Raw genomic sequence first — 25,675 nt, 5'->3', positions numbered from 1 at the left:
CTACCACATTACTCTTGGGATCTGGGTTAAGTCACCCACCCACTCTGGGCCTTAGTTCCCTCATCCATAAAATGGGGGTACTGATAGGCTAGCTAGCTCAGAGGGCTTTTGCGACAAATGATGCTTATAATAAGCTACATTACTCAACAGATTTTGTAATAAATGTTTGCTGTCATTGATTAGAGGCATCTCACAGACTATGATTGGATAGTACGGTATTGGAATTTGTTTCCTGAGGTGTGTTAAGGTAAAGCAGTTCTTGTAATCAAATTTCTTGGTCCTCCAAGGTTGATAATAGAAGGGAAATCTCCAGTAGGGCTAGAGGTGGCTGGACCTTATGGCGCTATTCTTGTCCTTCCCCCCAGATTCACTTGTAATTATTACTGATGGGGGCACTTTAGGTGCTACCCCCATTCTTGCTTTATGTACATGCAGTGCAGTAGCCCAGGCTTCGAGCCAGGACTCCTTCAGTCCTAGTAGTAGCTATGAAATGAGACTGGAACATTTAAACAAGACTTTGATATGGGCCAGGAATAACAGAAGGAAAATAGAAATGTACCACATTAGATCATCTGACTTACAAGGTGCAGCCTACTTAGCTTTAGCTTATGAAGGACTGTAAGGCCACCTTCCTGCTGAGTTCCCTGTCTTCCCACAAACAGCATTCTCTCTGTCCTTCACCAGGGAATCCCTTTAAGCATGTGTAGATGACTTAAAGTCTAAAGCCAAGAGGAAAAGAACATCTTTGCCTGGCAGTAGATGTATTTCTCTGTTCTTGTTTTGACTTTTATTTTACATTATTTATTTTTTGAAAACTTTGTTTTTTTTAGAGCACCTTTAGACTTATAATAAAATTGAGAGGAAGGCACAGAGATTTCCCATTAACCCCTGCCCCCACATGTGCAAAGCCTCCTCCATTATCAACATTACTCACCAGAGTGGTACATTTTTTTTTTTTTTTACCAAGGATGATCCTACATCGACACATCATAACCACCTAAAGTCCTTAGTTTACCTTAGGGTTCACTCTTGGTGGTATATATTCTGTGGGTTTGGGCAAATGTAGAAGAACACATATCCATCATTAAAATATCATAGAGAGTATTTTTACTGCCCTAAAAATCCTCTGTTCTCTGCCTGTTCATCTCCCCTGCCCCAGCTATATGTTTAGTTTTAGATGGAAAAAATTTGTTGTCTAATGTACCATGGTTCAAAAGGACACAGTAAAAGTTCCCATTAATTTTTTACCAGTTATGTTTTCACTTACAGTAAAAAGAAATTAAATACTAACAGAACCCAGAAAACACCCAGAATCCCATCATCCTAACATCAGTTTTATTTTCCACATTCCCGTCCAAGTTGGTCATGTGCCATGATGGGCAGGTTATATGAATTGAATTTGGGATTTTTTTTTTTTTTTTTTTTGTGGTACGCGGGCCTCTCACTGTTGTGGTGTCTTCCGCTGCGGAGCACAGGCTCCAGGCGCGCAGGCTCAGTGGCCATGGCTCACGGGCCCAGCCACTCCGCGGCATGTGGGATCTTCCTGGACCGGGGCACGAACCCGTGTCCCCCGCATCAGCAGGCGGACTCTCAACCACTGCGCCACCAGGGAAGCCCCTGAATTTGTTTTTTTTATGAAGACTTAATATGTGTGAAGTTCTTACCATGGTACCTAGTACATGGAATCACTCAGTGTTATTCTCTTTCTTGCCTCCCCTCATCCCCAGGAACTTCTGCTATCCTTAAAGGAATGTGATACTCCTTGGGAATTCATACTTAACTCCCTAATGGGAATAAAGCACTGGTAACTGCAGCAGAACTGGAGTGTTCTGTGATACAAACCATGCAGCATGTGATTCTAGGGGCCAAATACAGTCAGAGAACTTACTAAGACTCGCAGTTGTCTTACTGAAGTCTATTTGCTTTATTCCCAGATCTAGCCCATTCTGGTCCCCAGCTCTCCGCTCTCGTTGCTATAGGTCTGTTGCCTTGGTTGTCTCATCCTGAGCACAAGCTAGATGCTCAGTTTTGCTTTTGTGATTTGATTCTGGGTGTTACCTCATCCAGGAGTCACTTCATCCTGCCTGTCTGAATATTATTTGCTCAAGGCTAATTCCTGTGATAACTCCAGCCAATGTGATCTTTCACTTCAACAATTGCCTAGCAAACGTATTCCTTACCTTAAAGTGTTGATTATATCGTTTGATATTTTGTGGTTGCTCTCTTTTTCAAAGATTGATCTTTTGGTTTCACTGATTTTTTTTTTAATTTAATTAATTTATTTTTGGCTGCGTTGGGTCTTTGTTGCTGCACGTGGGCTTTCTCTAGTTGCAGTGAGCGGGGGCTACTCTTCATTGTGGTGTGCGGGCTTCTCATTGCAGTGGTTTCTCTTGTGGACCATGGGCTCTAGGTGTGTGGGCCTCAGTAGTTGTGACGCATGGGCTTAGTTGCTCTGCAGCATGTGGGATCTTCCTGGACCAGGGCTCGAACCCGTGTCCCCTGCATTGGCAGATGGATTCTCAACCGCCACCGGGGAAGCCCAGTTTCATTGATTTTTATTTTTCTCTTTTCTATTTCATTGATTCTGCTCTTTTGCTTACTTTGGGTTTAATTTGCTGTTAGTTTTCTAGTTTGTTAAGGTAAAAGGTTAGATGATGACAATTTTGGACCTTTCATTTTAATAGAAATATTCAGTGCTGAAAAATCTCCTTTTAAGCATTGCTTTAGCTGCATCCCTTAAGTTTTTTTTAAATTAATTTATTATTTATTTATTTATTTTTGGCTGTGTTGGGTCTTCGTTGTTGTGTGCCGGCTTTCTCTAGTTGCGGCGAGTGGGGGGCTACTCTTCATTGAGGCGCCCAGGTTTCTCATTGCGGTGGCTTCTCTTGTTGCGGAGCACGGGATCTAGGCACGTGAGCTTCAGTAGTTGTGGTACAGGGGTTCAGTAGTTGTGGCTCGTGGGTTCTAGAGCGCCGGCTCAGTAGTTGTGGCACAGGGGCTTAGTTGCTCCGTGGCATGTGGGATCTTCCTGGACCAGGGCTCAAACCCGTGTCCCCTGCATTGGCAGGTGAATTCTTAACCACTGTGCCACCAGGGAAGCCCTGTATCCCTCAAATTTTGATAGGTTTTCATTTTCATTCAATTAAAAATGTTTTCTAACTTCCCTTGTGAGTTCTTTTTTTGTCGTTTTTTGTTTTTTTCTTTTTACTCAAATTATATATGTATTTTTAAAATTTGTTTTATTTACTTATTTGGCTGCATCAGGTCTTAGTTGCGGCACGTGGGGTCTTCAGTCATGGCATGCAGGATCTTTCAGTTGCAGCATGCGAACTCCTAGTTGTGGCATGAATGTGAGATCTAGTTCCCTGACCAGGGATCAAACCCAGGCCCCCTGCACTGGGAGCGTGGAGTCCTAGCCACTGGACCACCAGGAAAGTCCCTCTCTTATGAGTTCTTATTTTACCCATAGGTTACTTAGAAGTATGTTGTTTAATTTTCAAATATTATTTGAGGGGTTTTCCAGGTATTTTTCTTTTATTAGTATCTAGTTTAATTCCATTATGGTCAGAAAACACTCTTTATGATCTTAGTTTTCTCAAGTGTATTTAGACTTGTTTTATGGTTTAGCATATATGGTGACTGTCTTCGTGTGTACTTGAGAAAGAATCTGTATTCTGCTTTGTTGGGTTTTACAAATGTCATTTAGGTTTAGTCAAGTGATTGTGTTGTTCAAGTCCTTCTATGTCTTTTTTTTTTCTTGTGTCTATTTCTATCAGTTACTGAGAGAAGATGGTCATAAGTCGTGGATTTATTTCCCTTTTCAGGTTCCTCTTTTTATTTTTAGCTTTAGAGACACCAATTCACTTTGTTAAAGACATCCAAGCTTATAACATGAAGACACGTGACATTTTTCCAGAAATTTATATCTTTTTTGAGCACAGAAGAATGTCTGAAGTTCAGACTGCTCTGGTATCTTTTAAGTATTTAGTCAAAGTTGGGCAAAGTATAATTGGCTTGGCTTACAGGTGGAAAACCAAGAAAGAGTCATCAGGAGATTAGCAGGCTTAGGGGAGTAGGGAGCCATCTCATTGAGACCAAAATGCAAACTGACAAACTTTTTGTGCAAGAACCTGCATATGGGTGATGACCAAGGAGTTGTGCCAGGTGGAATGCTGTATGATGTACCTGAAGATACAGCTAGAATTAGAAATGAACTTTACAACTGATGCACACATAGACATTTCAATAGATAGAAGCAACTCTGTTGACACCCCAGCAAGACATATGTATTGTTCATACTGTTGGGCATAATTGTATAATTTTTTTTTGAATCTTATGCTTCAACAGGTCCATGATTTTTTGTGTCATATATTTTGAAGCTCTGTTATCAGGTATATAATATATTTATTATTTTTTTAAAGATTTAATTTTATTTATCTCTTGCTGCGTTGGGTCTTCGTTGCTGTGCGCGGGCTTTCTCTGGTTGTGGCGAGCGGGGTTGCTCTTGGTTGTCGTGCACAGGCTTCTCCTCACAGTGGCTTCTCTTGTTGTGGAGCATGGGCTCTAGGCCTGCGGGCTTTAGTTGTGGCGTGCGGGCTCGGTAGTTGTGGAGCACGGGCTTAGTTGCTCCATGGCATGTGGGATCTTCCCGGACCAGGGATCAAATCCGTGTCCCCTGCATTGGCAGGCAGATTCTTATCCACTGCGCCACCAGGGAAGTCCCTAAGTATGTAGTATATTTAGAATTATTATATCTTCTTAATGAATTGGCTCCTTTATCATCATGAAATATTTCTCTTTATTCCTTGTAATATTCTGTGTTCTGAAGTCTACTTTGTCTGATATCAGTAGTGCCCCTCTAGCTTTGTTTTGTGTGTGCATGGATGTCTTTTCCCATCCTTATACTTTTAATCTGTGTCATTATAATTAAAGTTAACTTCTTATAGATTGCATTTAATTGGTTCTTGCTTTTTAAATTCAGTTTAACAATCTTTGCCTTGCAAATAGTCTAAACACTCCAATTAAGTTTAATATGACTGTCAATGTCGTTGAGTTTAAATCTGCCATCTCGTCCTTTGTTCTTTATTCTGCTTTTTCCCTCTTTTCCTGCCTTCTTTTTTATTTATTTTTTAAACAGGAGAAAATCAAATGAAAGTTTCATAACATATATATGTGGGAGAGACCCAGGAAAACTGAGTAACTCATTTTCCTGCCGCCTTTTGGATTGAGTGGGGTTTGGGTATGATTTTAATTTATCTCCACACTTCGCTTATTAACTACACTTCTTTGTTTTTTATTGGTTGCTTAGGGTTTACAGTATATATCTCTGGCTTACTGTGACCACTAGTCTACTATCATGTTACATATTGTACGAGAACCTTTCAATAATATACTTTCATTTTCCTCCTCATTCTTTGTAGTGTTTGTGTTTTTTTGTTTTTGTTTTTTTGGCCACGCCCCACGGCATGCAGGATCTTAGTTCCCTGACCAGGGATCAAACCCGTGCCCCCTGCAGTGGAAGTGAGAAGTCTTAACCACTGGATGGCCAGGGAAGTCCCTGTAGTGTTTTTGTCATATGTTTTAACTGTACCTGTGTTATAAACACAGTGATACTTTGTTACTGTTTTGGCTTTAAACAGCCTTTCTATCTTTTACAGAAATTACAAAATGAAAAAAAAATGTCTTTTACATTTTACCCACATACTTACTATTTCTGGTGTTCTCCATTACTTTATGTAGATCCAGGTTTCCATCTGGTATTGTTTTCCTTCTGCTTAAAGAGTTTGCATTAACATTTCTTGTAGTAAAGGTGTACTGGCAATGAATACACTCTGCTTTTGTTTGTCAGAAAAAGTGTTTATTTTGCCTTCATGATTTTTTCTGCAGCTTTACAATGTTGTTAATCCCATCTGTACATTTTAAAGTTTCAGATACTGTAATTTTTATCTCTAAAAGTTTCATTTGGATCTTTAACATCTTCTGTTTCTTTCCTCATTATGTTCATGTTTTTCTTTATATACTCAAGCACAATTATAAAATGTTTAATAGCTGTTGTAAGGTCTTTGTCTACTAATTCCATCATCTGTTGTTTCCAGGTCTGTTTGTACTGATTGATTTTTCTTCTGTTTATGGGTAATTTATTCCTACTTCTTTGTATGCATCCAATTTTTGATTTGATGCTAGAAATTGTGTAATTTATATTGATTTATGGATTTTGTTATATTCCTTTAAAGAGTGTTGGGTTGTGTTCTGGTGTACAGTTAAGTAACTTGTGGTTTAATTTGATCCTTTTGAGGCTTGCTTTTAATTTTAAGCTTCTTGGTTATAGTGAATCCAGAGCACCCTTTCTTCTGGGGCTAATTTATCTCCACTACTAAGTTGATAACTTTCTATGGACTATACCTAATTCCCATTTATTACGAAGTTTCTGTATGGCTGGCGGGAACACAAACTGTTGTCAACCTTATGTGAGCTGTGGGACTTGTTCAGCTTACTGATCTGGTGGTGGTTCTTTCTTTGACCTCGGAGGTTTTTTGTTTTTTGTTTTTAACATCTTTATTGGAGTATAGTTGCTTTACATTGTTGTGTTAGTTGCTGCTGTATAACAAAAAAATATGAAATGCTTCACGAATTTGCCTGTCATCCTTGCACGGGGGCCATGCTAATCTTCTCTGTATTGTTCCAGTTTTAGTATATGTGCTGCCGAAGCAAGCACGACCTCGGAGTTTTATAGCCTGCAAATGGATCCCTTCATGGGTCTTCAGAGATCTCTCTCTCCCTCTCTCTTTTTTTTTTTTTTTTTTTTGTTGCGCTGTGCAGCTTTTGCAGTATCTCAGTTCCCTGACCAGGAATTAACTGGCGCCACAGCAGTGAAAGCCCAGAAGCCTAACCACTAGGCCACCAGGGAACTTGCAGATCTCTTTCTTTTTTTTGAAGTATGACTGACTTACAATATTATGTTAGTTTCAGGTAAACAATGTAGTGATTTGCTCTTTTTACACATTACAAAATGATCACCAGGATAAGTCTAGTTACTGTCTGTCACCACACAAAGTTATAATATTCCCTATACATCCCTGTGACTTACTTATTTTATAACTGGAAGTTTGTACCTCTTAGTCTCCCTCAACTATTTCACTCATTCCCCCACCCTTCCAAGTATCTGTGTTGTTGCAGATGGCAAGATTTCCTTCTTTTTTATGGCTGACTAATATTTCTCTCTGTGTGTGTGTGTGTGTGTGTGTGTGTGTGTGTGTGTACATACCACATCTCCTTTATCCATTTATCTATCAATAGACATTTAAGTTGCTTCCATATATTGGCTATTGCAAATAATGCTGCAGTGAACATGAGGATGCACATATCTTTTCGAAGTAGTGTTTTTGTTTTCTTCAGATAAATACCCAGGAGTAGAATTGCTAGATTGTATGGTTGTTCGGTTTTTAATTTTTTGAGGAACTTCCATACTGTTTTTTATAGTGTCTACACCACTTTACATTCCCATCAGTAGTACAGTAGTACACGAGGGTTCCCTTTTGTCCACATCCTTGTCAACGCTTGTTACTTGTCTTTTTGATAATAGCCATTCTGGCAAGTGTGAGGAGACAGCTCATTGTGGTTTTGATTTGCACTTCCTTTATGATTAGTGATGTTGAGCATCTTTTCATGTGTCTCTTGGACATCTTTATATCTTCTTTGGAAAAATGTTTCTTCAGCTCCTCTGCCGAATAGAGATTTTAAATCAGGTTTTTGTTTTGTTTTGTTTTGTTTATGTTGAGTTGTATGAGTTCTTTGTATTGGGCTGGCCAAAAAAGTTCGTTCAGGTTTTCCCATAAGATATTATGGAAAAACCTGAACAAACTTTTTTGGCCAACCCAATATTTTGCGTATTAACCCCTTATCAGATATATTGTTTGTAAATATCACCTCCTGTTCAGTGGGCTTTCTTTCCATTTTGTTGATAATTTCTTTTGCTGTGCAAAAGCTTTTATTTGTTTATTTATTTATTTATTTTTGGCTGTGTTGCGTCTTTGTTGCTGCGTGAGGGCTTTCTCTAGTTGCATCCAGCGGGGGCTACTCTTTGTTGAGGTGCACAGGCTTCTCACTGCAGTGGCTTCTCTTGTTGAGGAGCACGGGCTCTAGGCGTGCGGGCTTCAGTAGTTGTGGCTCGTGGGCTGTAGAGCACAGGCCCAGTAGTTGTGGCACACGGGCTTAGTTGCTCCAAAGCATGTGGGATCCTCCCGGGCCAGGGATCGAGCCCGCGTCCCCTGCATTGACAGGCGGATTCTTAACCACTGCGCCACCAGGGAAGCCCCTGTGCAAAACCTTTTTAGTTTGATATAGTCCCATTTCTTAATTTTTTGTTTCCCTTGCCTGAGGAGATATATCCAAAAAAATATTCCTAAGACTAAGGTCAAAGAGAGTGCTGCTTGTGTTTTCTTCTAGGAGTTTGTTTTTTTTTTAAATAAATTTATTTATTTTATTTTTGGCTGCGTTGGGTCTTCATTGCGTGCTTTCTCTAGTTGTGGTGAGCAGGGGCTACTCTTTATCGCAGTGCACAGACTTTTTGTTGCAGAGCACGGGCTCTAGGCATGCGGGCTTCAGTAGTTGTGGCTCGTGGGCTCTAGAGTGCAGGCTGAGTAGTTGTGGCACACGGGCTTAGTTGCTCCGTGGCATGTGGGATTTTCCTGGACTGGGGCTCGAACCTGTGTGCTCTGCATTGGCAGGCGGATTCTTAACCACTGTGCCACCAGGGAGGTCCCTCTTCTAGGCGTTTTATAGTTTCAGGTCTTACATTTAAGTCTTTAATCCATTTTGCCTTTATTTTTTGTGTATGTTGTGAGAAAGTCCAGTTTGATTCCTTTGCATTAGCTGTCCGGTTTTCCCAGCACCATGTATTGAAGAAGCTGTCTTTTCCCCAGTGTATATTCTTGCTTTCCTTGTTGCAGATTAATTGACCATAAAAGCATGGGTTTATTTCTGGGCTCTCTATTCTGATCCATTGACCTATGGGTTTGCTTTTGTGCCACTACTATAATGTTTGAGTACCGTAGCTTTGTAATATAGTTTGAAATCAGGAGGTGTGATACTTTCTACTTTGTTCTTTATCAGGATTGTTTTGGCTATTCAGGGTCTTTTGTGTTTCCATACAAATATTAAAATTATTGGTTCTAGTTCTGTGAAAAATGTCTTTTGTATTTTGATAGGGATTCCATTAAATTTGTAAATGGACTTGGGGGGTGTGGTCATTTTAACAATGTTCTTTTTTTTTTAATGTATTTATTTTTGGCTGTGTTGGGTCTTTGTTGCTGCGCACGGGCTTTCTCTAGTTGCGGCGAGCGGGGGCTACTCTTCATTGCGGTGCATGGGCTTCTCATTGTGGTGACTTCTCTTGTTGCAGAGCATGGGCTCTAGGCACATGGGCCTCTGTAGTTGTGGCATGCGGGCTCAGTAGTTGTGGCTCGCGGGCTTAGTTACTCCGTGGCATGTGGAATCTTCCCAGACCAGGACTCAAACCCATGTCCCCTGCAGTGGAAGTGCGGAGTCTTAACCACTGGACCGCCAGGGAAGTCCCTCACCAAGTTCTTACAGTTTTCCAAGTACAGGTCTTTTATCTCCTTGGATTGAGTTATTCCTAGTTGTTGTTTGGTTTGGTTTAGGGTTTTTTTTTTGGGGTTTTTGTTTTTTAGATTTTTTTTTCCCTTGGTTGTACCCTGCAGCGTGTGGGATCTTAGTTCCCCAACCAGGGATTGAACCTGTGCCCCTTGCATTGGAAGCGTGGAGTCTTAACCACTGGACCACCAGGGAAGTCCCTGGTTTGGTTTGTTTTTTTGATGCAATTATAAATGGGATTGTTTTCATAATTTCTCTCTCTGATAGTGTTCAGAAATGCAATAGATTTCTCTATGTTAATTTTGTATCCTGCCATGTTACTGAATTCATTGATGAGTTCTGATAGTTTTTTGGTGGTGTCTTTAGTATTTTCTATGTATAATATCATGTCATCTGCAAACAGTGACACTTCTTTCCAATTTGGAATTTTTTTTTATATATATATATATATATATATATGTATTTTTTGGCTGCATTGGGTCTTCGTTGCTGCACGTGGGCTTTCTCTGGTTGCAGCGAGCGGGAGGCTACTATTTGTTGTTGTGTGAGGGCTTCTCATTGCGGTGGCTTCTCTTGTTGTGGAGCACGGGCTCTAGGCCTGCGGGCTTCAGTAGTCGTGGCACATGGGCTTAGTTGCTCCGCGGCATGTGGGATCTTCCCAGACCACGGCTCAAACCTGTGTCCCCTGTATTGGCAGGCAGATTCTTAACCACTGTGCCACCAAGGCAGTCCCTGGATTTCTTTAATATCTTTTTCTTGTCTGGTTGCTGTGGCTAGGACTTTCAATAATATGTTGAATAAAAGTGGTGAGAGTGGGCATCCTTGTCTTGTTTCTGATCTTAAAGGAAATTCTTTCAGCTTTTTTTTTTTTTTTTTGGCTGTTCCGCATGGCATGTGGGATCTTCCCTGCGCCACCAGGGAAGCCCAACTTTATGTTCTTATTGAAATGAAATTCACACTTTTAAAGTATACAATTCAGTGGTTTTCATTATATGCATAAAATTATGCAGCCATCACCACTAATTCCAGAACGTTTTCATCACCCCACAAAGAAACCCTATACCCATTAGCAGTCACTCACTCCCCATGTCCCTCCCTGCCCCAGTCCTCTGGCAACCCCTAATCTACCTCCTGTCTGTATGGATTTGTTTCTTCTGGACATTTCATATAAATGGATCATGTATGTGACCTTTTTCGTCTGGTTTCTTTCACTTAGTATAATGTTTTCAAGGTTTATCCATGTTGTAGCGTACATCAGTATTTCAGTCCTTTTCATGGCTAAATAATATTCCATAATATGGCTATACACCATTTTGTTTATTTATTTGTCAGTTGATGGACATTTGGTTTTTTTCTACTTTTTGGCTATTACGAATAATGCTTTTCTGAACATTTGTATACGCATTTTTGTGTGGACATATGTTTTGTTTTGTTTTGTTTTTTTTTGCGGTATGCGGGCCTCTCACTGTTGGGGCCTCTCCCGTTGCGGAACACAGGCTCCGGACGCGCAGGCTCAGCGGCCATGACTCACGGGCCAAGCCGCTCCGCGGCATGTGGGATCTTCCCGGACCGGGGCACGAACCCCTGTCCCCTGCATCGGCAGGCGGACGTTCAACCACTGCGCCATCAGGGAAGCCCTGGACATATGTTTTTATTTCTCTTGGGTATATACCTAGGAGTAGAATTGTTGGGTCATATGGTAACTCTATTTAACCTTTTGAGGAGCTGCCAGGCTGTTTCAATGTGGCTGCACTATTTCATATTCCTACCAGCAGTATATGAGAGTTCCATTTTCTCCACATCCTTGTAACTATCTTATAGCCACTGCAATGGGTGTTAAGTAATATCTCATAGTGATTTTGATTTATACACACTCCCCTAATGACATTGAGCTCAAATCTTTCTTGAGAACTAGGGAGAATATAACTAATTATATCTGGTGGTTCCTAGACACACACCCTTTCCCTGCAATGGCTTATCTATAATTTACTTCTTTTTCACTGTCTTCAGATTGTGAATAAGTGGAACACAGCTCTTATTGGCCTTATGACATACTTTCGGGAGGCTGTGGTGAACACCCAGGAGCTCCTGGACTTGCTGGTGAAGTGTGAGAACAAGATCCAGACACGAATCAAGATTGGCCTCAACTCCAAGATGCCGAGTCGCTTCCCCCCTGTCGTGTTCTACACCCCTAAGGAGTTGGGTGGACTTGGCATGCTCTCAATGGGCCATGTGCTCATCCCCCAATCTGACCTCAGGTAGGACTTGGCTGAAAATCTTGCTAGACCCTGAGGGAAGGGGATGTTTCTTTATTTTCAGTTTTTATTTTTTCTCTAATCTTGGTTGTGTCCCCACACAGGTGGTCCAAGCAGACAGATGTAGGTATCACACACTTTCGCTCAGGAATGAGCCATGAAGAAGACCAGCTGATTCCTAACTTGTATCGCTACATACAGCCCTGGGAGAGTGAGTTCATCGATTCTCAGCGGGTCTGGGCTGAGTATGCACTCAAGAGACAAGAGGCCATTGCGCAGAACAGGTGGGCATCCAGGAGGGCATAGCAGTCCTGCTGAGGGGTGTGACCTTTGAGCCCTGCCTGGAGGTCAGGAGTAGAGCATGCCGTGTGTTTATGGGGTCAAGGAAGTAGGTTGTGTGTCTGACCCTGTTTATCCTTGGCTAGGGAGGAATGCTGGACTCTTCATATGAGTATTTGTTTAACTTTGGTCTTTTTTCCTTGGCAGACGACTGACCCTAGAAGATCTAGAGGATTCGTGGGATCGTGGCATTCCTCGAATCAACACCCTCTTCCAGAAGGACCGGCACACACTGGCTTATGATAAGGGTTGGCGCGTCCGCACTGACTTTAAGCAGTACCAGGTACGTGGAGGGGATAGTGGAGAGATTTTCCCTGAATTAGGGGAGTCTGTGGCCATGCTGGGAACCTGGGGCAGTGGGCACCCAGAAGCTTCACCGTACCTACCTTGCCATCTAGGTTTTGAAGCAGAACCCTTTTTGGTGGACACACCAGCGGCATGATGGAAAGCTCTGGAACCTGAACAACTACCGTACGGACATGATCCAGGCCCTGGGTGGTGTGGAAGGCATTCTGGAACACACTCTCTTCAAGGGCACTTACTTCCCTACCTGGGAGGGGCTTTTCTGGTGAGGATTCTGTTCTCCCCTTACAGTGACCTCTCACATGTCACAGCCCTCTGAGCTCATCCCCCATGTGCTTTTGTGTTCTACCGTGGTGTTTCCCACATAGCCACCCCAGGAGGTCAGCAGTGCTCTGGGGGATTGCAGGACGTCACTTTACCTGGTCTCTTCTGCTTCCCAGGGAGAAGGCCAGTGGTTTTGAGGAGTCTATGAAGTGGAAGAAACTAACCAATGCTCAGCGATCAGGATTGAACCAGATTCCCAATCGTAGATTCACCCTCTGGTGGTCCCCAACCATCAACCGAGCCAACGTGAGTGTGATTGATAGACATGGGAGATGGGAAGCTAAAAACAAGAGTTTCTACTCCCTTAATTATGTCCTGAGAACGTCTCGGTCTCTAGTGTCACTCTCTTTTTCCTGTCAGGTATACGTAGGCTTTCAGGTGCAGCTGGACCTGACAGGTATCTTCATGCACGGCAAGATCCCCACACTGAAGATCTCACTCATCCAGATCTTCCGAGCTCACTTGTGGCAGAAGATCCACGAGAGCATCGTTATGGACTTGTGTCAGGTGGGCTAGAATTGAGGGGAGAGGATGCCACAAAAAGTCAAGTCAGCTCTCTCTTTTGGGTATGGGAAATCCACCCTCAGAGCTTCAAGGATGAGACTTCTGTTGTGGTCCCAGGTGCCACATTATCTTAAGTTCTATAAGCCCTCATTCTAAGTGGGTTTCCATAACTAGTCATAACCTTTCCACCTTTGCCTCCAGGTGTTTGATCAGGAACTGGATGCACTGGAAATTGAGACAGTACAAAAGGAGACAATCCACCCCCGAAAGTCCTATAAGATGAACTCTTCCTGTGCAGATATCCTGCTCTTTGCCTCCTATAAGTGGAATGTCTCCCGGCCCTCATTGCTGGCAGACTCTAAGTAAGTGCCTTACGACCCAGCCCTAGGCATCTGAGAAGCTTAGTTTTACTATTCTAGCAGAACTACTTTAGAAATTGTCCCTGGCTGCCTTTCTTTTTAACTTGAAACAAGTTCTACCCCTGATTCTCTTAACACCCTCAGCCAGGTCTGCTAATTCTCTGATGGGTCTTGCTGATCTGGAACAGGCAGAGGGGTTGGTTTTGAGATTTAGACGTAGTGGTTGAGAGTGCTTGTGGTTCTGGGGATATTGGTTGTGCCATTGTCTTCCTGGAAGCCTAGATTCCTGACCCCTTTCCACCCTCAGGGATGTGATGGACAGCACCACCACTCAGAAGTATTGGATTGACATCCAGTTGCGCTGGGGGGACTATGATTCCCATGACATTGAGCGCTACGCCCGGGCCAAGTTCCTGGACTACACCACAGACAACATGAGTATCTACCCTTCGCCCACAGGTGTGCTCATTGCCATCGACCTGGCCTATAACCTGCATAGGTAAGTTGAGGCTCAGAAGCATGTATTGATATTTTTCATCAGCCCCACACTTTATTGTATTTATTTATTTATTTTTAAAAGATTTATTTTTTATTTATTCTTATTTATTTTGGGGCGCATCGGGTCTTAGTCACAGCACGCGGGATCTTTGTTGAGGCATACAGGATCTTTTGTTGTGGCACATGGGCTTCTCTCTAGTTGTGGTGTGCGGGTTTTCTCTAGTTGTAGTGCGCAGGTTCTAGAGTGCGTGGGCTCTGTAGTTGTAGCATGTGGGCTCTGTAGTTTGCGGCATGCAGGCTCTCTAGTTGAGGTTCGATGATGAAGATGGCCCCATTGAGAGGCTTGGTGGTCAAGTTCCCTTCACAGGTCTAAGGAATGAGTGAGAGCTCAGTAGTTGTGGCGCACGGGCTTAGATGCCCCGTGGCACGTGGGATCTTAGTTTCCGGATCAGGGATGGAACCTGCGTCCCCTGGATTGTAAGGCGGATTCTTTACCACTGAACCACCAGGAAGTCCCTTAATTTTTATTTTACATTGGAGTATAGTTGATTTACAATGTTGTGTTAGTTTCAGGTGTACAGCAAAGTGATTTAGTTATATGTATACATATATCTATTGTTTTTAGGATATTTTTCCCATATAGATTATTACAGAGTATTGAGTAGAGTTCCCTGTGCTATATACAGTAGGTCCTTGTTGATTATCTATCTTATATATAGTAGTATGTATATGTTAATCTCACCCTCCTAATTTATCCTTCCCCCCTGCCCCGTACTTTAGTATACACGTGTTTTTTTAGTTTGCCCAGGTGAGGTGAGGTTGGCCGTTTCCTCCACTGGGGTCACTGACTCTTTCTTCCCTGCCTCTACGTACACGAGCAGGCACTCATTCTCAGCCTGACCAACAGCCTTTTCTTCCTCTGTAGAGTTGCAGTTTGCCTTGTTCCTGGGACTGCCAGCCTGGTCTTAACCTTTCTTGCCTCTTCCACCCTCACAGTGCCTATGGAAACTGGTTCCCTGGCAGCAAGCCCCTCATACAGCAGGCCATGGCCAAGATCATGAAGGCAAACCCTGCCTTGTATGTGTTACGTGAACGGATCCGTAAAGGGCTGCAGCTTTATTCATCCGAGCCTACTGAGCCCTATCTGTCCTCTCAGAACTATGGTGAGCTCTTTTCCAACCAGATTATCTGGTTTGTGGATGACACGAATGTCTACAGAGTGACTATCCATAAGGTGAGAGTTAGATGCAACATGTGGGTGTGGGGCTCTGTATATGCCTGTGGGAGGGTGGCCGGGCAAGTGTGTACATATTGCGAGGAAGGCGGGCTGGTTGTGTCTAGACTGTGCTAACTGATGTAATCATTCCTTAGACCTTTGAAGGGAACCTGACCACCAAGCCCATCAATGGGGCCATCTTCATCTTCAACCCACGCACAGGGCAGCTGTTTCTCAAGATAATTCACACATCTGTGTGGGCTGGACAGAAGCGTTTGGGGCAGGTGAGCATGTGAAAGGGTAGAGAGGCTGTAGAACTTTGCTGCCTCTTACTCTTTGGTATGTGGGGGGGGGGGCGTGTACGTGAGAGAGAGAATCTCCTGTTTCTCTCTTTGTAAGATTTAGGACATCTCATTTAAACTTTTTTCCTGAATTACTTAACTTGGGAAGTGTTCTTCTATAAGAGGTCCAAGAATATTTGAGGTCCTTCATTACCTAGGAGTTGGTGTCTCTGCTTCCTGACTCTCCCATCTCTAACCTGTCTTGAAGAGGGCTATGAAAAATCATCTTTCTAAAGGGAACAAGCACTCTTAAAATGTCATTTTCACCAAATCTCACCTCCTCCTCAAAGCCTTTGGTAGCCCCTTTCTTTTTGCTGAATTAACTTTTTGGTTTCCTAGATATCTGCTTAATATCTGGTTGGCCTGTAACCTGTCCAGCCACAGTTCCTCTTCCTCTGTAGCGTGTTTCCTCTGGCAGTCAGTCCAGGATCCTGATATCCCAAACCCTGATGAGCATCTCCACCTCTGTGGCTTTGCTTATAGGTCTTTGCTTCTAGAATGAACTCTTCTCTTCTGTTAATCACTGTCTTACTCATCCCTTAAGACTTCTTTATTTGTGCAGCTTTTTATGACCTTTAGCCTTAATTTCTTTTGTCCCTGACATAGCGTGTATATAATCAAATACTAGCTTGTGGTATTGTGTGAACTTTGTCTGGCCAGCTAGGTTGAGACACCCTTTGGGGCAAGGCCATTGGACGTTTTTTCTATACCTCTGAAGTACCTAACATTCAATAGCAGTGTGTGATAGAAACATAGTCTAATTGTTTTAAGACTAGAATTTTTTGTTCTAGTTGACCTGGGAGGGTGGAGACTCAGTTTCCATGTTCTTCTCTCTTGCTTTTTAGTTGGCTAAGTGGAAGACAGCTGAGGAGGTGGCTGCCCTGATCCGATCTCTGCCAGTGGAGGAGCAGCCCAAGCAGATCATTGTCACCAGAAAAGGCATGCTCGATCCATTGGAGGTGAGAGGTGGTGAATGAGGTAGAAGGAAAGAGGGCTGAGACCTGCTGGTTCTGTTTCTAAACTTGGACTTGATCTTGACTCAGGTGCACTTGCTGGACTTCCCCAATATTGTGATCAAAGGATCAGAGCTCCAGCTCCCCTTCCAGGCTTGTCTCAAGGTGGAAAAGTTTGGGGATCTCATCCTAAAAGCCACTGAGCCGCAGATGGTTCTCTTTAACCTCTATGATGACTGGCTCAAGACTATCTCATCTTACACGGTATGAAGCCCCCTCACGAGGAGGGAGGGTCACTCTAAGAGGAGTGGGTTTGGGGTCACAAGAAGGTCCTGTGCCTTAGCTTTTCCCACAGGCCTCTTATGGGGCCATTTTCACATCTTCAGCCTGTGCATGGTCCAGTGACTCTGCATATCAAGTTGACTCATGGTGAGGGGAGCACCGTAGGGTTTGAAGTGGGTTCTTGGGTCTCCTGAAAGGATAGGGTGGAGGAGGGGGGAAGGACATGCTGCCACGTCTCTCCCCAGGCTTTCTCCCGCCTCATCCTGATCCTGCGTGCCCTGCATGTGAACAACGACCGGGCGAAGGTGATCCTGAAGCCAGACAAGACTACGATCACAGAACCACACCACATCTGGCCCACTCTGACTGACGAGGAGTGGATCAAGGTGGAGGTGCAGCTCAAGGACCTTATCTTGGCTGACTATGGCAAGAAAAACAAGTGAGCAGTGGTGGGGATACAGATGAGAGATCCAAAAAGGGTAAAATGGGTGGCTCAGTATATGCCTTCTGGGTTTTTTGCAACATTTTAAGCTCAGAAGTTTCTCAAGAAATTGTCCTAGAGATGCCTATAGAGGAGAGGTAGGTAGGCAGTGTCTTCAGATGGTATAGGAAGTGTCCATGTCTCAGGGCTCGGGCTGACACTTGGGCGCTATTCCTCAGCAGAGGCACTGTTGCCATTTTGAGCAGGGCGTTTCCTTACTGTCCATACATTACAGGAAGTTCTAACATCCCAGACCCCTAGGTACCACAGCTAATAACACACACACACACACCTTCCTTCTCTCTTCTTCCTTGTCATTTGGCAACCAAAAATGTTCACCCAGTACGGGTGCAGACACACCAACTGTGATTGAGAACTTGTTCTAGCATTTCCGTTTTCCCAGTTCCAGGGCACATTTTGTTGAGGAAAAGTGGGAGGTATGGATGCTGAGCAGGTTTGAGCATGGCTCAAAGGTGTACAGGCACAGGGCCAGCCTGGGATGTGACAAATCTTGTCCGTATTAGTGTATTTCCACTTCACACTTCAAGTGTCAATTGAAGATTATCTGGGGTCAGAGTATGGGCTCCCCTGTCCCACCAAGTTATACCTTGCCATTGGGGCATAAATGACCAAGGGGAAGGGATCCTTGTGGTGTGACCCACACTGTCCCCACAGTGTGAATGTGGCATCACTGACACAATCAGAAATTCGAGACATCATCCTGGGTATGGAGATCTCGGCACCATCACAGCAGCGGCAGCAGATAGCTGAGATTGAGAAGCAGACCAAGGAACAGTCACAGCTGACTGCAACCCAGACTCGTACTGTCAACAAGCATGGTGACGAAATCATCACCTCTACCACCAGCAACTATGAGACCCAGACTTTCTCATCTAAGACTGAATGGAGGGTCAGGTAGTATAAGGGGCAAGAGGGGTAGGGATGGAAAGGCCTACTGGTACTACCTGAGGTGCTTAAGTTGAGAAATGCCAACATTCCCTACCTGTTTTTAGGGCCATCTCTGCCGCCAACCTGCACCTAAGGACCAATCACATCTATGTTTCATCTGATGACATCAAGGAGACTGGTTATACCTATATTCTTCCCAAGAATGTGCTTAAGAAGTTTATCTGCATATCTGACCTTCGGGCCCAAGTATGTTTGTATGTTTGTTCAACTAGGCCACAGTGTGTGCCAAACATTTTATGTGCCTAAAACTTCCCTGAGATTTCCTGGAACTGGAGGTGCTGGTTTTGAAATTGATAGATGAGTAATTATACAAGGATAGCCAAAGCAGGGAGGAGGGTTTCGGCCCCCACCAGATACCAAACATAAAGCTATGGCAACTGAGAAATGATGTATTTGGGGCCTAGAAGTTATTGGAAGAGGATATATAGAAACAGATTCATGTGTATATAATAAATGTGTTGTATCACTTGAGGATCCCACTTCATCTGTGGGATTAAGCGTGCCTTATGATACTGAAACAGTCAGCAAAAGGAGGCTTGATCCCTGCCTCATAGCACTTAACCGAAGTCAAATCCAGGTGGAGTACAAATGTGAATGTAAAATACTAAACTGTAGTAGAGTATTAGAAGAAAATATTTATCATCTTAAAGTTAGGATAACCTTCTTAAACGAGACACAAAGCCATCATCAAAATTAATAATTTGTGGGCTTCCCTGGTGGCGCAGTGGTTGAGAGTCCACCTGCTGATGCAGGGGACACGGGTTCGTGCCCCAGTCCGGGAGGATCCCACATGCCGCGGAGCGGCTGGGCCCGTGAGCCATGGCCGCTGAGCCTGCGCGTCCGGAGCCTGTGCTCCACAACGGGAGAGGCCACAACAGTGAGAGGCCCGCGTACCCCAAAAAAACAAAAACAACAACAAAATTAATAATTTGTGCGTGACAAAGGGTACCACAAAAGACAAACTAAAAACAGGAAGAAAATATTTGCGTAACTCTAAGATATAGTGGGTTTGGATCTAGAATAGGGAATTCTCAGAAGTTGATTTTTATAAAAGATAACTGTAGAAGAATGGGCAAAGGAGTATGAAGGTAGTTCAGAAAAGGAACCGAAGGTGGAAAATATATGAAAAGATGGTCAACTTTACTAGTTATCAGGGAGAATCATATTTTATAAAACACCAACTTGTGGCCTCAGTTTGGTGAATTTGAAGATTGTTAGTATCCTGTGTTGGGTGAGTTTATAGTAACACAAGTTTTCTTACTTTGTTCATGACAATGTAAAATTTAAAGTACTGCTGAGTGCTGATTTTATAGATGTGTTCAGTTTGTGGAAATGCATGAGCTCTGTGCCTGTGTGCTCATTTGTTTATGGACACTGTACTTAAATACTTAAATAATCAACTGGGGAATGTGTGAGCAGTGCCGATTCCTGGACCCTACTCGAGATTCTGATGTGATAAGTCTGAGATGAGGTCCGTGTTTAACATTTTGAATAAGCACCCCCAGGCGTTTTTGATGCAGGACATTCTGGCCACATTTTGAGAAACTCTGTCCTTGTTCTTGGAGAAGGGGATTAAACACAGGGCTCACAGCCCCAAATCTGGACTGGTACTAAGAATCTCTTTGGCTCTTGACCCCCTTGTCTCCAGATTGCAGGGTACCTCTATGGGGTGAGCCCACCAGATAACCCCCAGGTGAAGGAGATCCGCTGCATCGTGATGGTACCCCAGTGGGGCACTCACCAGACTGTGCACCTGCCTGGCCAGCTGCCCCAGCATGAGTACCTCAAGGTTAGCGGGGGTGTGGGAGAACCGGGGCTTTCTGCTCTCAAGGCGGTAGAGGGAAGGCAGGGGTGTTACTCTCACGGGTGGGATTCCTGTCTGCAGACGGGGCTCTAAATAGCGCTTCACTGCTCTACCCATAGGAGATGGAACCCTTAGGTTGGATCCACACTCAGCCCAACGAGTCCCCCCAGCTGTCACCCCAGGATGTCACCACTCATGCCAAGATCATGGCCGACAACCCATCTTGGGATGGCGAGAAGACCATTATCATCACCTGCAGGTGGGGTTGGGCCGCCTTGGGTGGAAGTACGATGGGGCAGGCACTGCAGGCCAGGGCCCAGGAGCGGTGGCCTGAGCGCTGACTCTGTCCTCATTCCTCTTCCAGCTTCACGCCAGGCTCCTGCACCCTGACAGCCTACAAGCTGACCCCCAGTGGCTATGAATGGGGCCGCCAGAACACAGACAAGGGCAACAACCCCAAGGGCTACCTACCCTCGCACTACGAGAGGGTCCAGATGCTACTGTCAGACCGCTTCCTTGGCTTCTTTATGGTCCCTGCCCAGTCCTCGTGGAACTACAACTTTATGGGTATGTGAGGCAGGGCGTGGGGAGGTGGCGGCGCACACACGAAGGTGGCCTTGGGGTTAGGCCATCACCCGTAGCACTTGGGGCCGGACTCTGCTGTGGAGATGGTCCAGGACCCAGCAGGGTGAGGCAGGTGGGCCTTGTCAACACTGGCCCTTTCCTTCTACTCCAAGGTGTTCGGCATGATCCCAACATGAAGTATGAGCTGCAGCTGGCGAACCCCAAAGAGTTCTACCACGAGGTGCACAGACCCTCCCACTTCCTCAACTTTGCTCTCCTGCAGGAGGGCGAGGTCTACTCTGCGGACCGAGAGGACCTCTATGCCTAGTTGTCTCCTCGCCTCCTGCTTCAGACTCCCCAGAGGCTAGAGCCTTTTGACCCTCACAGACAAGCTGGGGACATTCAGCAGCTTGGCCCCTTTTTCCTCTATTTTGTGCTTATGTTGTTGACCTCGTGGTGACTGGTAATTCTGAACAAAGTATAATAAATTTTGTATAAATAGGAGTTTTTGAGGTTTTTTTTTTTTTCCCTCAGCTCGAATTCTGGGTGTAAGGATGGCAGAGGCCAGACTTGTTCACAGCAAGCTGCTGGACTGATCCTTGAGGTCCCCCTGATATTCAGGAGCTATGGGGGTAAATATGCTCTAAACTCAGAGAACTGAAGGGGACTTGGGCCTTCACACTCCTTCTGCCATGACGACATTTGCCAATTTCCCTCCAGAATACTTGGAAACACTCACCGCTTTCCAACATCTCTCGGAGCAGTTTGCAGCTGTGGTGCCCAGCCTAGCCCTTTAAGCTTTGTGTCACTCTCAGTCTCTCTTGGAAACAGGCACATGGCTGGACAGTCGGCTGCCTCTGGTTGAGGCCAGTGACAGCTCTCCTACCTCTCACCCCTTGCCTGGAGAGTTGGCAGCCAAGTCAGGCCCCATGACTCCAGACACAGGGGTGGAGCCTGGTGTGGGCACTGTGGGGAGGGCTTGTCGAAAGTGACCACTTACAGCCCTGAGCCTCAGCTCCTGGACACCTGGCTGGAAGTTGGCTGTCCTGCTTCCTGTGACCTTGGGGGCTTGAACAGGACAGGGAACAGGGCACTGACACTCTCCTTCCCCAGCTTTTTTCCCTTAATCGCTCCTCCCTTGTCGCTTCTACCCCGCCCTCTACCGTCCTAAACTGCTTCCTGGGCCAGGACTGGTTGGCCTTTTCCTTCCCCAGTTGCGGGGAGGAGCGTGTCGCAGTCCTAGTCGCCTTCGGGGGACATGGAGCCCAGGAGAGTGGGGCCTGGGGCGCACTACTGGGGGCCTCGGGTGGCCGCGGGGTCGGGGACGGCTGCGGAGCTCGTGTACCACCTAGCGGGGGCCTTGGGCAATGAGCTGAAGGAGCTGGCGCGCCGCTTCGGGCCGGAGGCGGCGGCCGGGCTCGTGCCGCTGGTGGTGCAGGCGCTGGAGCTCCTGGAAAAGGCGGCCGTGGGGCCCGCCCCGGACTCGGTGAGTCACGGCGCCCTCCCTTAGCCGCCCGCGGGCTGGCGGGGCCCGGCCCTGACGGCGCGGCCTCTCCAGCTGCAGGTATCCGCGCAGCAGGCCGAACTCGAGCTGCGGCAGCTGCGGGAGGAGAACGAGCGCCTCTGCAGAGAGTTGCGCTCTGGGCCACAGGGTGAGTGCGGGCCTGCCGGGGCCCGGGGGCGGGGAGGCTCAGGGCCTCTCCCCGCGGGCCGCCGCTGAGAACGACCCTTCCTCAGAGGAGCGCGCTCTGCTGCGGCAACTCAAGGAGGTTACCGACCGCCAGCGGGATGAACTCCGGGCTCACAACCGCGACCTGCGGCAGCGCAGCCAGGAGACGGAGGCGGTGAGGGCAGGGCGGGGCGACGTGCGGGGGCGGGGCTCTCCCGGCCCTCCGGCGCCCCGCCCACCAGCCCCCTTTGCTCCGCCCACAGTTGCAGGAGCAGCTGCAGCGCCTCCTGCTGGTGAATGCGGAGTTGCGGCACAAGCTGGCCGCAGTACAAAGCCAGCTGCGCGCCGCGCGGGACCTCGAGAGCGAATCAGAGCGGCGACGCGAAGCGACCTTGGAGCCCGAGCCAGAGCAGGCGCAGGGCCAGGCCGCGGCGCCCGGGTGCGAGCAGAGGCAGGAGCCCGAGACGGCAGCCGCGAGCACAGGAGCCCCGGGGACCCCTGAGGACCGGGTGAGTGCCGGATGAGGTCAGAGACCGGTCCGGCACTCGGGAAAGGTTTGCTGTGCTGCGTAGTTAGGGCCACCGAGAAGTTGGAAGGTGGCACGAGTGTGCGCCCCCAGCCGGCCTCCGCCCCCAGTCTCAGCCAGAGCACCGGTCTGGCATCTATTGTAGCACCCTGGCCTCCCAAGTCTCCCTGCCAGTCACCCTCTAGCGTCCCTCTCCAGCCGAGGCGCCCCCCTGACCAAGCCTGTCCTTCCGCAGGCGGATGCCCTGCCGCCGCCAGGACGCCCCGCCAAGGTAGGGCAGTGCGGCTTCAGTCGAGGGGAGGTTGAACAGATCCTTCAGGAGAGGAATGAGCTCAAAGCCAACGTGTTCCTGCTGAAGGAGGAGTTGGCCTACTTCCAGCGGTGAGGGCGCAGGACAGGGGTCGGGAGGCTCGGGGGCACCACTTGCACCTGTTCCCAGGCCTTGGTTCACCCTCCTCATTCTTTGGGTCATCGATATATCCACGCTGTCGTGTGCCGGGCACTGTGCTGGGCACTGAAGGACGAGAATCACAAAGCCCCTGCCCTCCTGGAACTTCTTCCACATGGGATGGGCCATTGCAAAGGGTCACAGCAGCCATCAAGGAAGTATTCCTAGGAGGGGTGACATCTAAAGTCGGCGGGTTAGCAAGGCGGAGTGTTTCCAAAAGGGGGAACAACATGCACAGGTACTTGGGACAAGACCTACTCTTGGCATCCCCACTGCTTTTTCTCTGCCCCTTCCCCTCCTCTGTAGGGAGCTGCTCACAGACCACCGGGTCCCCGGGCTTCTGCTCGAAGCCATGAAGGTGGCTATCAGGAAGCAACGAAAGAAGATCAAGGCCAAGATGTTAGGGACCCCAGAGGAAGCAGAGAGCAGGTAAGTCCCTGCCTCCATTCCCACTGAGCCTGGTCACCTTCTGAGCCTGTTGCCTCAGACTGTACCTGTCACCCCAATCTAGTCACACCTCGAGCCTGTCACCTAGCTTAGTCACTTCTAGAACCTAACCTGGCCTGGTCATCCCCTGAGCCTGCCGTCTTGAGCCCACCACCCTTCTCTCTGGATCGCACTGCTCCCACCTGCCATGCTCCCCGTACATCCTGCTGAAGAAACCTGCTAATTCTGCTTCTCCACAGTCAGTTTTCGGTTTCTTGTCTTGGCTGCATCTGTTTGTCCTCAGATGGGTAAGGCTGTATCTGCAGTCTTGTCAGGGGCCTGCTGTGTGTCAGGCTAGAAAATAAAAGCCTTAGGAGGGGGCTTCCCTGGCGGTCCAGTGGTTAAGACTCCGTGCTTCCACTGCAGGGGGCATGGATTCGATCCCTGGTCGGGGAACTAAGATCCCGCATGCCGTGGGGCACAGCCAAAAAGAAAAAAATCCTCTAGTTGTCCTCCGTCTCCCCTGCTTTTCCTTCTCCCCAGCTTTGGGGGCCCTGAAGTCACTTTGTCCTCCCCTGCCTGCTCCTGGGGGCTGCACAGAAGGCTGAACATAGCTGGAGTCCCGCTGTCCCTCAGGGCCTTGACAAATGACCCTCACAACTCCTCTCTCCTCTGCCTCAGTGACGATGAGGATGGCTCATGGCTCCTGCTCTCCAGGGATAAGGGAGACCACCTCCAGCCCCCACCCCCTGAGTCCAGAATACAGAGTTTGTATGTTGGGGGAAGAGGAAGGACAAATGTGGTGGGAGTGGAGGGACCCCACCTTTCGCGCTCCACTGTGGCTCACCCAGCCACCTTGAGCTCTGAGCATGCCCGTCCCCTCCCGCTCCTCTGGTGGCCCCTTTACCTCCCCCTGCCTCATGCTGCCCTGTTGTCCTCTTGAGTCCCCTTTTTACCGCACCCCCTGCCTCCCTGGCATCCAGGCTCAAAGCACCTCTTGGCTCTCCCCCCAGCTTGGGCCTGTGGCATCGGGGTGGAACAGAGGCCCCTGAGGCTGAGGCTGAGGCTGAGGCCAGCATTGCAGCCACCAGCGAGATACGGGGAGGAGAGGAGGCTCCACAGCCACCCCCGTGGAGCCTGTGGGCAGCCTGACAGCCCCCAACTCCTGACCGGCCCTGCTCTGCTCTCGATGAATATCTTCGTCTGGGGTCTCAGCTGCCCCAGAGGCCTGCCTGACTTCGGAGTCTGTCTGGGGGTGGATGTGTGACCTCACATGAGGACAGGGCTCCCTCCTTCCCCGCCCTCCCCAGGCTCTTTTCGAACCCTGGCCTGAGCCGGGGTGTGACGGGGAGCTCAACCTACCTTCCTTCCTGTATCTCTGTGCCAAGCCTCCGGGGCCAGATAAAAGAGCTGCTTCTGTGCGTTTCAGTCTCCCCATCCATGCAATGGAGAGTTGACTACCTCCCTCCCAGGTGTTTGTACGGATGGCCTAAGCTGATGTAATAAAGCAACTGCCCGTGACACCCAGAAACTGCTCCATGTCTGTCTGTCAGTGGTCTGCCCCTGCCCAGCTCTGCCAGGAAGTTCCCCTTGGCTGTCACTGGCTGGGGAGGCTTCTCCCAGCGTGGACCTCCAGTGGGGAGTGTGACCTAGTGGACACCCGTGGCTCACCCCCTCGCCTATCCCAGTACCCGTAACTCAGCCTCATCTTCCTGCCCCCTCCAGCCTGAGACCAGACCCTGAAGCCCCCGCTCAGCCCTCGCCACTGGCCTTCCTTTTCCTTTCAGTACTCTGCTGTCTGG

At 47.2% G+C, this 25,675-nt stretch overlaps 2 protein-coding genes across 4 annotated transcripts in view; both read left to right on the top strand.

Moving 5' to 3' along the window:
• The window catches only part of PRPF8 (pre-mRNA processing factor 8), a 36,494-nt gene extending 15,186 nt beyond the window's left edge, over positions 1 to 21,308 (top strand). Inside the window, exons 25-43 of the mRNA XM_081220546.1 lie at positions 11,623 to 11,870; positions 11,972 to 12,151; positions 12,354 to 12,489; positions 12,605 to 12,774; positions 12,950 to 13,079; positions 13,194 to 13,340; positions 13,539 to 13,699; positions 14,004 to 14,195; positions 15,191 to 15,428; positions 15,566 to 15,694; positions 16,597 to 16,710; positions 16,795 to 16,968; positions 17,232 to 17,425; positions 18,143 to 18,382; positions 18,481 to 18,622; positions 20,085 to 20,225; positions 20,360 to 20,499; positions 20,605 to 20,807; positions 20,978 to 21,308. Of these exons, the coding sequence (XP_081076672.1) occupies positions 11,623 to 11,870; positions 11,972 to 12,151; positions 12,354 to 12,489; positions 12,605 to 12,774; positions 12,950 to 13,079; positions 13,194 to 13,340; positions 13,539 to 13,699; positions 14,004 to 14,195; positions 15,191 to 15,428; positions 15,566 to 15,694; positions 16,597 to 16,710; positions 16,795 to 16,968; positions 17,232 to 17,425; positions 18,143 to 18,382; positions 18,481 to 18,622; positions 20,085 to 20,225; positions 20,360 to 20,499; positions 20,605 to 20,807; positions 20,978 to 21,132 (3,234 nt within the window). The 3' untranslated portion in view covers positions 21,133 to 21,308. The remainder of the gene's footprint in view (positions 1 to 11,622; positions 11,871 to 11,971; positions 12,152 to 12,353; positions 12,490 to 12,604; positions 12,775 to 12,949; positions 13,080 to 13,193; positions 13,341 to 13,538; positions 13,700 to 14,003; positions 14,196 to 15,190; positions 15,429 to 15,565; positions 15,695 to 16,596; positions 16,711 to 16,794; positions 16,969 to 17,231; positions 17,426 to 18,142; positions 18,383 to 18,480; positions 18,623 to 20,084; positions 20,226 to 20,359; positions 20,500 to 20,604; positions 20,808 to 20,977) is intronic.
• Positions 21,309 to 21,349: 41 nt separating this feature from the next.
• On the top strand, positions 21,350 to 25,591 carry RILP (Rab interacting lysosomal protein). 3 transcript variants are annotated; one of them, XM_081220552.1, is made up of 9 exons: positions 21,350 to 21,436; positions 21,525 to 22,290; positions 22,363 to 22,456; positions 22,542 to 22,648; positions 22,737 to 22,982; positions 23,235 to 23,380; positions 23,754 to 23,876; positions 24,555 to 24,644; positions 24,887 to 25,591. In XM_081220552.1, exons 2-9 carry the CDS (start codon positions 22,063 to 22,065, stop codon positions 25,023 to 25,025), a joined length of 1,173 nt encoding a protein of 390 aa, XP_081076678.1. In that variant the 5' UTR covers positions 21,350 to 21,436; positions 21,525 to 22,062; the 3' UTR covers positions 25,026 to 25,591. The 3 variants fall into 3 exon arrangements, with proteins under 3 accessions (XP_081076678.1, XP_081076677.1, XP_081076679.1); XM_081220551.1 differs by lacking the exon at positions 24,887 to 25,591 and having other exon boundaries at positions 24,555 to 24,868; XM_081220553.1 differs by lacking the exons at positions 21,525 to 22,290; positions 24,887 to 25,591 and having other exon boundaries at positions 21,358 to 21,436; positions 24,555 to 24,868.
• The last annotated feature ends 84 nt before the right edge of the window (positions 25,592 to 25,675 follow it).

Source organism: Mesoplodon bidens, assembly GCF_964165515.1.
Source record: "Mesoplodon bidens genome assembly, chromosome: 19".
Classification (NCBI taxonomy): Eukaryota; Metazoa; Chordata; class Mammalia; order Artiodactyla; family Ziphiidae; genus Mesoplodon; species Mesoplodon bidens.
Note: the sequence above shows the minus strand (reverse complement) of the source record. Positions and strands in the feature narration are given on the sequence as shown.